At 40.1% G+C, this 13,633-nt stretch overlaps 1 protein-coding gene across 1 annotated transcript in view; it reads left to right on the top strand.

The window, feature by feature from the left end:
* The first annotated feature begins 2,604 nt into the window (after window positions 1-2,604).
* CFAP61 (cilia and flagella associated protein 61) overlaps window positions 2,605-13,633 on the top strand; it is a 324,874-nt gene continuing 313,845 nt past the window's right edge. Inside the window, exons 1-2 of the mRNA XM_004376425.1 lie at window positions 2,605-2,747; window positions 10,090-10,240. Of these exons, the coding sequence (XP_004376482.1) occupies window positions 2,605-2,747; window positions 10,090-10,240 (294 nt within the window). The remainder of the gene's footprint in view (window positions 2,748-10,089; window positions 10,241-13,633) is intronic.

The following is a 13,633-nucleotide window of genomic DNA, read 5'->3' as shown; positions in this document are numbered from 1 at the left end:
CAAATGCTACCCTGTCTTGCACCATCCCCATGATTGGCTGCAGATTGGACTGTTGTGGTCTATAGAGTTGTCTTTGGCTGATTTTTAAAAGTAGATTGCCAGCCCTTTCTTCCTAGTTTGTGTTAGTCTGGAAGCTCCACTGAAACCTGTTTAACATCATAGTGACACGCAAGCCTCCACTGACAGACAGCTTGTGGCTGTGCATGAGGTGCATTGGCTGGGAATGGAACCTGGGTCTCCTGCATGGAACGTGAGAATTCTACCACTGAACCACCAATACCTCATCCCTAATTTATAGAGGAGGAAACTGAGGCATGGAGGAGTTTAGGTAACTTGCCTGAGGTCACACAGCTAATGAGCAATGGAAGCTGGATTTCCTACCCGGGTCCTCTGATTCTGCAACTTCACGCCACTTCCCTATAATCCACCTTCTGAACGTTGGGTTTTCCATGTAGCTTGTCTCCAAGGAGAGAAAGTGACGGTGACTTTACCACGGAGGGGTTGGAGGCTAAGTTCCACTTAAAGATGTGTTTATTTATGTCTGCAGAATGTTGAAAAATTTTTGAGCCAATTATTTCAAGTTTTGGAGATTTTACATAAATACGAATATTTTCTGCCTTTGAGTGATGTAAAGAGCTACCATTCTGAGCCCCCATTTCCACATAGCAACAACTGGCTGTTCCCCACAGTCGCCTCCAGACACCAAGTCTGTGGGACAGTGGCACGGGATGCCTTTGGTGAGGGGTAGTTCTCTGCCACTGTGATGCTATTGGAAGAGAGATCATCAGACTGTGCTTAGCCCACTTGACTCTGTTCACTGCCTGGCCTACAGACACACCTGGACTGCTCAGCTGTTAACTTCCCTTTGTACATTAATTAATTGGCATTCTGGACTCCTTTCTCAGTTTCTGTGAGCCTGGAGAATTGTGTCCAGCCTGAAGAGCTGGGTTTGCTTTGCGAGTGCTGGCAAAACCCCTTCCTAAGCCCGTGGAGGTGAGGAAGGTGTAAATTTGCTAAGGTGAAGGCCGCCTGTTGTCTTTTAGGGATTCACCCTGTGCATCACCCCGTACCTCAAACCCTTAGCTTCTGAAGGTTTGTGGTTAGGAGCAGTTGAGCTACAGCTAATCTGAACACCAGTGGACAGTGAGAACAGGGGGCCATTTATCCACAAAGTGAAGGGGCAGGGGGCTGGGCTGAAGGAGACGCCGCAGGTTCTATTTCTGACCATGTGTGTGTCCTAAGGCAAGTCATTTCACTTTGTGGGCCTAGGAATCCTCATCTGAAAAAGAAGGAGCTGGGTTTGCTCTTCTCCCAGGCCCCTGCAGTGCTAACTAAAGAACTAAAGAACTTTAGTTTTTTGCTTCTTTGGCAAAATGAAAATTATGCAAGGATGTATTTCTAAATAACAGCAACAATAAGAAACCAATGACATAATGTTGTGTTTTGAAAAAATCTACATAATCTGTAATTCCATTTATATGAAGTTCAAAAATAGCCATCATCGTGTGATAGAGGTCAGAAATGGTGGTTATCTTTGGAGAGAGGCTGACTGGGAGGGGCTGTGAGGCAGCCTTCTGGGGCTGAAAATGTTCCATATTGTTCTTAAAGTCAATACAATGGTTAAAAATTAAGTTTCCTGTTTTTGAGCTCATAGGCTAGTACATAATAAACTTTTTCAGAAGGGAGGCAAGGAGAGAGAGAGGAAGGAAGGAAGGAAGAGAAAGAAGGAAAGCAAGAAAGAAGGACATTGAGAGATTGTAATCATTTTGTGGCTTGTCAGAAGCATTCCCCCAAAGTATCATTTCTGGAACGTCAGACCCTCCACTATCGCTGTCAATAGAGATTCTGCTTAGAAAGGGTGTGGGAAACGCTGGGTTATAGAAAGGAATTTGGTTTCTTTATTATGGAGCTTCTCAAAGACTTGAGTGGGATTGTGACTTCTCAGGAAGCCCTTTCATGCAGCGTTTCCTACACGTATGTGGCTACAGAATTTTTTTGTCACAAAATCTCTCTCCCGTCTGCTGTCCTTCAGGGCTCTGGTTTAGGGAACTCTATTTGAAACATGGGCAGCAACTGTAAATATTTCCTCTGTAACTCCTGATCACATGCAGTTGTGGCTAGTTAAATATAAGGACACTGAATCAGTAAATAATTCCTTTCAATTTTTTTCGACGCTCTTGTTAGAATATTTTAAAGCAGCTTTGCTGGAAACAATTCAAAAACCAAAAACACCCCTTGCCATTGAGTTGATTCCGACTCACAGCGACCCTACAGGACAAAGTAGGACTAACTGCTTCATAGGGTTTCCAAGGAGTAGCTGGTGGATTCAAACTCTTGACCTTTTGGTTAGCAGATTTTTCTGAACAGGCCAGTTCTCAGAAATTTTATTCTCCTGCAGAGAAGCATGCCAGCTGGTTTGCAGGGACAATCGTCACTGCCTATCCCCCGGGGAAAATGCGTTGCCCCAGCACTGCAAATGCCATCCTCACTCTGACCATACTGAAGTGGAGTTAAGGTCCAATTTTGTGAATGCTGTAACCTAACCAGCTTGTCGTTTCAGATTATTAGTGGACTCTTTTCTCTCTTTTTGGGGCAGGATAAAAAATGTCAGTACTCACTTCTCCAAGAGGAAAGACAGAAGTGGTTCATTGCCGAAGAACAGAATTGCAGGATATTTATTGTATCAAGAACCTCACTAGAAAATTCACCCAGAAGCTGTTTGGGAGGCTTAACATCATCTATCTTCTGTAAGTACACAGCTAAGTAAGCCAAGAATATTTATCAGGCTTATCATTCACCAGGGAGGGCACCTTCTCCTGCATCCTCGTGGGGCTTCCGGTGAGGACACAGGGTGCTCACTGCACAGTGAAAACACATGTAGCAAGAAAATCTGTCCTGATAAGCTCTCAGGACAGCCAGATCTCTAAGTTCTGTAACAACATACACATCAAAAGGGTTTCCCACGAGTTTTGGCTTCAGGCAAGCTTTTTAGATCTCAGTTGTATCGCTTACAAGTGGAGTCACTTGGGGCAAATTAATGATACTAGCTACCAGATATGAGGACTTATTTTATGTTTGACTCTGTGCTTTGTAAACATCATCTCATTTAATCCTTGTGACTCATTTCTGAGGTAGCCAGTGTCATGTCAACTTTATAGATGAGAACACTGAGGTCTTCCTGAAGTTAAACAGCTAGTAAGTGACAGAGCCTGGATTTGCTCTTAACTACTGCATGATGTGCTTCTAAACTTAAAAATAGTCTATTTTTTTTTAACCTTTATTCTCCTAGTTTTATTTATATACCTTCTCTGAACACCAGAATATTAATATTTTTTAATCTGTTCCTCATTATTTTTGTTGAAAAAGTAAAAGATAGCCCATCTTTTTAGATTTCATAAAGCTTCATATTAAATGCAGTTGTAATGTTTAAACTAAAACCAGCCTAAGACATTAAAGTTTGTGGTTTCTGTTTGCCACAATGATGAGTGTATTTTAAATTGGCATAATTTTACTGGAAGGCAGGAGAGCAATATGTATAAAATGCTTTAAAAATATTTATACCAATGGAATTATTTCAATATTGGCATTATGGTAGATTGAACACCTTAATCACTCCTTCTGTATGGAAACAACCAAAATAGTGTTACACACACACACACACACACACAAACGCAACTTAAGGACTGTGCAGAGAACGTTATAAAATGAAATCAGGAAATCCAGGAGATAAGCAGAAACCAATGTCAACTTTCTTCTTGAGGATTTTTGCCACATTCTAGAAACCTCTTGCTTCTGTTTTGACAGCTTTGCAATAAACAGGAGTGGGCACAGCAGCTACTAGGTGTGTGAGCCCGTAAGTCTGTTCACTGTTCTTGCGGGGCTGGAGGATGTAGGCAGTTTTTAGTGAGTTGATAAATCTGTCCTGCTGGTCACTTGGGCGTGGGTGCAGGGGGTGCTCTCCCTGGTCATTGGGTTTGTTGTGTATGTGTGCTTCACTGCTTGCTGGTTGGTTGGGGCACAGGTTCCCTGGGTTGTCAGTCAACTGAGTGTGTGGTGCAGAGACTCTTGGCTATGGTCCTGGGCAGGCAGTGCTGCGTGGGGGTGTTCAGAGTGTTCAGAGCAGGCACATGTCTCTGGTTGCAGCAGGGGGCAAGGCAGTGGGCTGTATTTCATCAAGATTTCATCTAGTATTGTGAAATAAGATAAGTTTTGTCTGAATTGGAAAATTCCCTAAACTAATTCCATGAATGAGACATTACTCTAATGCAAAGAGCTCTAATTTCTGTTGCTTGGTGATAGCTTTGAGCTGTTAACATATTTTATGTGAAATATGTACATATATGTGTATATACATGTTTTTAATAGGGCTCCTTTGGTTTAAATTTGGTTTATTACAAAGAATAGTTAAAAACCCACCTTTTAAAAGCATGCCTTCTGCTTTCACCCTCTCCCCTTCTTCTTTCACTTCGTCACTACAACAGTGATTTTTATCTGTCTTGTACAGGGCATATGGCTAGGAGGTAATAAGAAGTGGAAATTATACATACAAAAGGTTAATCCTACAAAAGTTAATTTTTACCATCAGCTATTTGGAAACTACAGTGCATTTTCCCATTGAAATAGAGTTATTGCCAACCCACAAAAGCTTATTTAATCTGTAATGTCTGTGTGGTATAATATTATGCTAATTGTACTGTAGAACCCAACTACCATTTATCTTAAGTTTCCCGCGGACAAATGCATTTCAAGAATGGATTCCACGAACACATTTTTCCCTTACTTCCTTGAGGGGATGGTGGCTGCCCTCCCGCTAACTCTTGCCCACTTCCTCCTCTTCCCACCCCACCCCCCTCCAACCACTGCTATAGCTGACATGGGCTGGTCCTGCGCTGGGGCATTTCCTCATCTGATAATTAGAGTGAGGACTCTCAGCTTGGAGCCGTGGGTCATAGCTCTGGGGACCTGGGACAGAGACATCAGGAAGACTGAGAGCTGAGGGGAGCCGACTCAGGAGTTGAATGAGGGAACCGCGGTGGGCGGCACGGGTAGTGAGGGCTCCATGAATCAGAAGGGGAGACATTGTGGGGTTGCATCCCAACAATGTGTGGGATGCTCTGTGTGGGTCCCCTGTGTGGATGCTGTATTCTGGGAATCAGAGGGATAGTCTGCTGCTTCCTGTTTATGATAGCCACTGCTTGGCCGGGGCCCTTGGGCCATGTGCACCCCTAGTTCAGCCAGGTGTGGCTCAGGAGTGTGATCACACATGGCTGCCTGTGATCCTGTAAGGGGATAGTGGCTGTAGGCACCAAGACTGACATCTCCAGCATGTTTCTCAAAGATGCCCTACCCCTGGTGGGACTCAGGAGGATTTTACTTGATACATGCATGAACATTTTTTTTTAAGTTATATCTTTATTTATGTAGTTACCTTCTATTTATGGCAAGGGATATTGGTTTTTCATTTATGGTGGTAATGTAAATTTCCTTCTAAAATATACTTATTTAAATAAAAAATGGATTGATCTTTTTAAAAATTAAGTTAAAATGTAGGAAGTGCATGTATGTGAAAGACTGCTTGGTAAATGGCTCTCATAAAATGATAGGCCATCAAGTGGAAAAAAGCAGCTTAAAAATAGTATGGATTATGCAGTTCCATTTTTAAAAACAAACAAGGTATATTTCAATGTGTAGCTACTCCCAGAAAAGGAATGTCTGGTAAGAGAGACACCAAATTGTTGAGTGATTGGTTATCTCTGAAGGTGGTGTTAAGGGTGATTCTCAAACTATTTTCTCTTCTTGCTAGAGAGTATTTTCTAGTTTTTTTTCTGCAATGAAAATGTAGTGTTACTTTTGTAGCAAAAATATAACTGGAATGTGTCTATAGCTTTCTCTCCGTTCTGCCCAGTGTCTCTTCTCCTCCTCCTTCAGTTATATGCTATCTTCTCTCTGACTCCCCCTTAATAAGGACATGGGTAACTCCGGCCTTCTTTGTATTTTATAGAGAACATCTAAATCTTTCTCTTCACCCCAGCTGCGTCTGTCAGTCGTATTACGGTGGCTTGGGTATTGCTGTGATGCTGTAAGCTATGCCACTGGTATTTCAAATATCAGCAGGGTCACCCAAGGTGGACAGTTTTTAGTAGAGCTTCCAGACTAAGACAGAATAGGAAGAAGGACCTGGCAGTCTACTTCTGAAAAAATTGGCCAGTGAAAACCTTATGAATAGCAGTGGAGCATGTCTAGTATAGTACCAGAAGATGAGCACCTCAGGTTGGAAGGCACTCAAAATACCACTGGAGAAGAGCTGTCTTCTCAAAGTAGAGTCAAACTTAATGACATGGATGGAGTAAAGCTTTTGGGACCTTCATTTGCCGAGGTAGCATGACTCAAAATGAGAAGAAACGGCTGCAAACATCCAATAATCATCAGAACATGGAATGTATGAAGTATGAATCTAGGAAAACTGGAAGTTGTTAAAGATGAAATGGATCGCATAATGATCGACATCCTAGGCATTAGTGAGCTGAAGTGGACTGGTATTGGCCATTTTTAATCGGACAAGCATGGTCTACTATGCTGAGAATGACAAACTGAAGAGGAATGGCGTCACATTCATTGTCAAAAGGAACATTTCAAGATCTATCCTGAAGTACAGTGCTGTCAGTGATAGGATAAATTCCATACACCTACAAGGAAGACCAGTTAATACGACTATTATTCACATTTATGCACCAACCACTAATGCCAAAGATGAGGAAATTGAAGATTTTTACCAACTTCTGTAGTCTGAAATTGATCAAACATGCAGTCAAGATGCATTGATAATTACTGGTGATTGGAATGCAAAAGCTGGAAATGAAGAAGGATTGGTAGTTGGAAAATAACATTGGAGATTGCATGATAGATTTTTGCAAGGCCAACAACTTCTTCATTGCAAATACCTTTTTTCAACAACATAAACGGTGACTACACACGTGAACCTTATCTTTTGGGATACACAGGAATCTAATCCACTACATATGTGGAAAAAGGCAACGGAAAAGCTCAATATCATCCGTCAGAATGAGGCCAGAGGCTGACTGTGGAACAGACCATTATTACTCATTTGCAAGTTCAAATTGAAGCTGAAGAGAATTAGAGCAAGTCCCTGAGAGTCAAAATATAACCTTGAGTGTATTCCATCTGAATTTAGAGACCATCTCAAGAATAGATTTGATGCATTGAACACTAATGACCGAAGACCAGATGAGATGTGGAATGACATCAAGGTCATCATACATGAAGAAAGTGAAAGGTCATTAAAAAGACAGGAAAGAAAGAAAAGACCAAAATGGGTGTCAGAGAGGCTCTGAAATTTTGAATGTCCAGTAGCTGAAATGAACAGAAGAAATGATGAAGTGAAAGAGTTGAACAGAAGATTTCAAAGGGTGGCTCGAGAAGACAAAGTAAATTATTATAATTAAATGTGCAGAGACCTGGAGTTAGAAAACCAAAAGGAAAGAACATGCACAGCATTTCTCAAGCTGAAAGAACTGAAGAAAAATGCAAGCCTCGAGTTGCAATATTGAAAGATTCTATGGGGAAAATATTGAGCGACGCAGGAAGCATCAAAAGAAGATGGACAGAATACACAGAGTCAGGGAACCAAAAAGAATTGGTTGACATTCAGCCATTTCAGGAGGTAGCATATGATCAAGAATCGATGGTACTGAAGGAAGAAGTCCAAACTGCGCTGAAGGGAATGGTGAAAAACAAGGCTTCAGGAACTGATGGAATACCAGTTGAGATATTTCAACAAACAGATGCAGCAATAGTGGTGCCCACTCATCTATGTTAAGAAATTTGGAAGACACCTACCTGGTCAACTGACTGGAAGAGATCCATGTTTGTGCCCATTCCAAAGAAAGGTGATCCAATGATATCATTAATACTACACACAGGTAAAATTTTGATGAAGATCATTCAAAAGTGATTGCAGCTGTACATCGACAGGGACCTGCCAGAAGTTCAAGCCAGATTCAGATGAGGATGTGGAACAAGGGATATCATTGCTGTTGTCAGGTGGATCTTGGCTGAAAGCAGAGAATACTAGAAAGATGTTTACCTGTGTTTTATTGACTGTGCAAAGGCATTTGAATGTGTGGATCATAACAAATTATGGATAACTTTTCGAAGAAAGGGAATTCCAGAACAGTTAATTGTGCCCATGCAGAACCTGTACTTAGACCAAGAAGCAGTTATTTGAATAAAATAAGGGAATACTGCATGGTTTAAAGTCAGGAAAGGTGTGTGTCAGGGTTGTATCATTTCATCATACTTATTCAATCTGTATGCTGAGCAAATAATCCGAGAAGCTGGACTATATGAGGAAAGGGGCATCAGGATTGGGGGAAGATTTGTTAACAACCTGTGATATGCAGATGACACAACCTTACTTGCTGAAAGTGAGAAGGACTTGAAGCTCTTACTGATGAAGAGCAAAGATCACAGCCTTCAGTATGGATCACACCTCAACATAAAGAAAATAAAAATCCTCACAACTGGACCAATAAGCAACATCATGATAAATGGAGAAAAGATTGAAATTGTCAAGGACTTCATTTTACTTGGATCCACAATCAACACCCATGGAAGCAGCAGTCAAGAAATCAAAGGATGTATTTTGTTGGACAAATCTAAAAAGCAAAGATTTCACTTTGGGCACTTAGGTACGCCTGACCTAAGCCGTGGTATTTTCAGTTGCCTCATATGCATGTGAAAGCTACACAATAAATAAAGAAGACTGAAGAAAAATTGACGCCTTTAAATTATGGTGTTGGTGAAGAAATTGAATATACCATAGAAGGCTGGAAGAACGAACAAATCTGTCTTAGAAGTGCAGCCAGAATGCTCCTTAGAAGCAATGATGGTTAGACTTCGTCTCATGTATTTTGGACATGTTATCAGGAAGGACTTGTCCCTGGAGAAGGATATGATGTTTGGTAAAGGAGAGGGTCAGCGAAAGAAAGGAAGACCCTCAACGAGATGAATTGACACAGTGGCTCCAACAGTGGGCTCAAACATAGCAACAGCTGTGAGGATGGCACAGGACTGGACAGTGTTTTGTTCTGTTGTACATAGGGTTGCTGTGAGTTAGAACCAACTCGACAACACCTTACAACAACAACCCTCCACCCCCAGCTGAAGATGCGAGTACATTTAATTCAGCTGAGAAAGTGAAACAGCGTTTTGATTTATGTGCAAATGTTTCTCCCTGTAGTAAAATAAATGCTGACTGTGAGGTGTGGCTCTTGTCATGGGGGGCTACACGGGGCAACAATTGTGAGGGCGACCATGATTGTCACTTTGATCACCAGAATAACAGTTGGAAGGCCTGCTTCTACTTCCTTGTCTTTTATTAACTTGCTGGGTTGCCTTAGCTTAAGCAAGGCTCCGAGGGTCTTCATGTCTGCAGCTGGGTCAAGTGATATTTCATATGCTCAGATCTATATGAATCAACCAGCCCACAGGGACATGGGTTTGAGGTTTAGAGAGAAAGACGAAGAATGCTTATACAGATGGAGCTACAATCTTAGTTTTGCTACTATGCATAGGTGACCAAATTGTCCCAGTTTGCCTGGGACCTTCCTGTTTTTAGCACTGAGAGTCCTGTATTCTGGGTGCCCCTTAATCATGGCCACCCTAACTGTATGTGTTTAGGCCAACAGTGGTTTTGCCAAGATGGAGAGAATAGAGAAAACTTTGCAGTCAGATAGTTTTCCTAGCCAATATCCAAGGGAAGGGTATTGGACACTTAATAATATCATACATATATTATATATATAACATCTTTCTAATATATATATGAAATAATAATGTATACATAAAATATAAAATATCTTTCTAATGAAGTACAATTTTAAACAGTGTGATTGATAGCACCAGATGGCCTGAAAGTTGCTGCCACATCGTTCCTACCTCTTGGAAGGGTTAATCCTACCTTATCTGGTGGTTGCTAAGCTCTAATAGCCAAAGGAGTGAGAAAATGACATGTCCTTACCTCACTTTCAGTAATCCCGTTCATTTGTGCAATTTCAATCATTTTCACAGAGAAAAGGCAAACCTTGCTATTACCCTCTGCAATGACAAGGAGGAGATCATGGCCCAGGCCACCTTCGTGGACTATCCCAACTGGAACATTGCCAGGCAGGACAACTGGGTGTCAGTGTTCCGGGAGCTTGACAGTGAGATCCCATGCACGGTAAGGAGTCACACTCAATTCTTATTAGAACAGTTTTAGAATATTAGAAGTAAATATCTATTAGAATAATAATTAGAGCTATTATTTATTTACTATTAGAATAAATCATTTTTTTAAAAAATATTTTTATTAATTTTGAACGGAAGTACTATGTTTGCATATTATCTCTTGTTGGAATTCAGACTGACCAGTTCAAAACTTATGACAGAACACACAAAAATCAGTAGGATTCCTCTACACCAACAAGGAGGACTCTTAAAAGAAAATCAAGAAAACATCATTTATAATAGCCCCTCTAAAAATAAAATGCTTAGAAATAAACCTAACCAGGGACATAAAAGACTTATAAAAATAAAACTATAAAACACTACTGCAAGAAACTGAAAGAGATCTACATAAATGGAAAAACATTTCATGCTCATGGATTGGAAGACTTAACATTCTGAAAATGTCAACACTACCGAAAGCAATCTATAGATACCATGCAATCCCAATCCAAATCCCAACAACATTCTTTAACGAAATGGAAAACTAATCTCCAACTTTATATAGAAAGGAGGAGGCCCCGAATAGCTAAAGCAAGTGTTGAAGAAGAACCAAGTAGGAGGCCTCACACTTCTGATATCAAAACTTACTATACAGCCACAGTAATCAAAACAGCCTGGTACTGGTACCGTGACAGACACATAGACCAATGGAATAGAACTGAGAACACAGAAGTAAATCCATCTGTCTGCGGGCAGTGAATCTTCAACAAAGGCTCAAAGTCCATTCAATGGGGGAAGAAACAACCTCTTTAACAAATGGTGCTAGCAAAACTGAATATCCATATGCAGTAAAATGAAACAGGATCCATACCTCACACCATGCACAAAAACTAACTCAAAATGGAATAAACACCTAAATGTTAAAATTAAAGCTATAAAGTTCCAGACGATAATGTGGGGTCAAAACTAGGGGACTGAAATTTTGACATAGCCTATCAAACAATACTGAAAATGCACGAACGACAGAAGTTAAAATAGATAACTGGGATCTCCTAAAAATTAAATACTTATGCTCATTAAAAAACTTTACCAAGAGAGTAAAAAGAGAACTGAAAAAAAAAAAAAAAAATCTTTGGCAACAACATATCTGATGAAGGTTTAATCTCTAAAATATATAGAAAACTTCCAACAACTCAACAACAAAAAGACAAACAATCCAATCAAAAAATGGGCAAAGGACATGAACAGACACTTCACCAAACAGGACATTTACACGACCAACAAATACATGGAAAGATGCTTGTGATCAGTAGCCGTTAGAGAGATGCAAATCAAAACTACAATGAGATACCACCTCACCCTTGCAAGAATGACAATGATCAAAAAAACAGAAAACAAATGCTGACGAAGTTGTGAGGGGACTAGAACTCTTATACATTGCTGGTGGGGTTGTAAAATGGTCCAACCATTATGGAAAACAGTATGGCGCTTCTTCAAAAAGCCAGAAATAGAAGTATCTTATGATCCAGCAATCCCACTCCTAGGTATATATCCTAGAAATATAAGAGCAGTGACACGAATAGACATGTGTACATCCATGTTCACTGCAGCATTATTCATAATAGCAAAAAGAGGGAAACAACCCAAGTACCCATCAACGGATGAGTGGATAAACAAGTTGTGGTACATACGTACAATGGAATACTACACAACTATGAATAATAATGAAGAGTACATGAAACATCTTTTAACATGGATGAATCTAGAGAACATTATGCTGAGTGAAATAAGTCAATCACAAAAAGACGAATATTGTCTGGTCCCACTATTATAAAAAGTCAAGAATAGATATACACACAGAAAGCAAGGTTCTTTGATGGTTACCAGGGATGGGAGGGAGGAGGAGGGGGAGTCACTTATTAGATAGTAGGCACTTGTTACTTTTGGTGATGGGAAAGGTAATCCCAAATATGGGTGAAGTCAGCCCAACTTGACCAAGGTAAATAAAGACACTAAGAAGTACGCTAGAGAAAGGGACAATTTTGGTAAATGCTATAACATATACAATTTCGCAAGAATAGTAAATATAACCAAAGAACGTGTGTGTGGTTATGTGGGTAGATATGGATGCATGTATGTATATAAAAAGGCATACATGAGTAAATACACATGCATGTATAGGTGTTATCTGTAGGCATATGTATATACATGTTTGTGTGTCCTGTATATATATCCACATATATAACGACATGGGAGCACAGTTATAGACGCTTCCTAGACATATCAAGATAATTTGAGGGGCTGGCTTAAGGGCCTTAGGACCATAGTCTTGGAGGACAGTTTAGTTAGTTGGCATAATATAATTCACAAAGATAATGTTCTATATCTGAGTTTGGTGAGCAGCGTCTGGGGTCTTAAAAGCTTGCAAGTGGCCATCTAAGGTACAATTATTGGTCTGTACTCACATGGAGCAAAAGAGAATGATGGAAATCAAAGGATCAAAGAAGAAACCAATCCACGGGACTAATAGCCCACATGAACTACAACGTCTTCAGACCTGATCAGAAGAACCACTTTCATTGAAGGACAGAAAATCCAGAAGGAAGCTCAGCAAGGATACGGAAGAGCTAAATGCTACAATCCACCAACTTGATCTCATAGACATATACCAAACATTCCACCCAACAGCAGCCAAGTATACTTTCTTTTCCAACGTACATGGAACATTCTCCAGAATGGACCACATATTAGGCCATAAAGCAAGCCTTAACAAAGTCCAAAGCATCAAAATATTACAAAGCATCTTTTCTGACCATAAAGCCATGAAAGTAGAAATCAACAACAGAAAAAGCAAGGAAAAAAAAATCTAATACATGGAAACTGAACAACACCTTGCTCAAAAACTAATGGGTTATAGAAGAAGTTAAGAATGGAATAAAGAAATTCTTAGAATGAAACGAGAATGAAAACACATCCTACCAGAACCTTTGGGACACAGCAGAAGCAGTGCTCAAAAGTCAATTTATAGCAATAAATGCACACATCCAAAAAGAAGAAAGGGCCATAATCAAAACATTAACCCTACAGCTGGAATAAGTAGAAAGAGAGCAGCAAAAGAAGCCCTCAGGTGCCAGAAGAAAGGAAATAATAAGAACTAGAGCAGAATTAAATGAAATAGAGAATAGAAAAACAATTGAAAGAGTTAACAAGACCAAAAACTTGTTCTTTGAAAAGATGAACAAAATTGATAAACCATTGGCCAAACTGACAAGAGAAAAGCAGGAAAGGAAGCAGGTAACCCGTATAAGAAATGAGATGGGCGATATCACAACAGACCCAACTGAAATTAAAAGAATCATAACAGAATACTATGAAAAATTGTACTCTAACAAATTTGAAAACCTAG

Source organism: Trichechus manatus, unplaced genomic scaffold (genome assembly GCF_000243295.1).
Source record: "Trichechus manatus latirostris isolate Lorelei unplaced genomic scaffold, TriManLat1.0 scaffold00042, whole genome shotgun sequence".
In the NCBI taxonomy this organism is placed as follows: Eukaryota; Metazoa; Chordata; class Mammalia; order Sirenia; family Trichechidae; genus Trichechus; species Trichechus manatus.
This window is presented reverse-complemented; position numbering and strand designations above follow the sequence as displayed.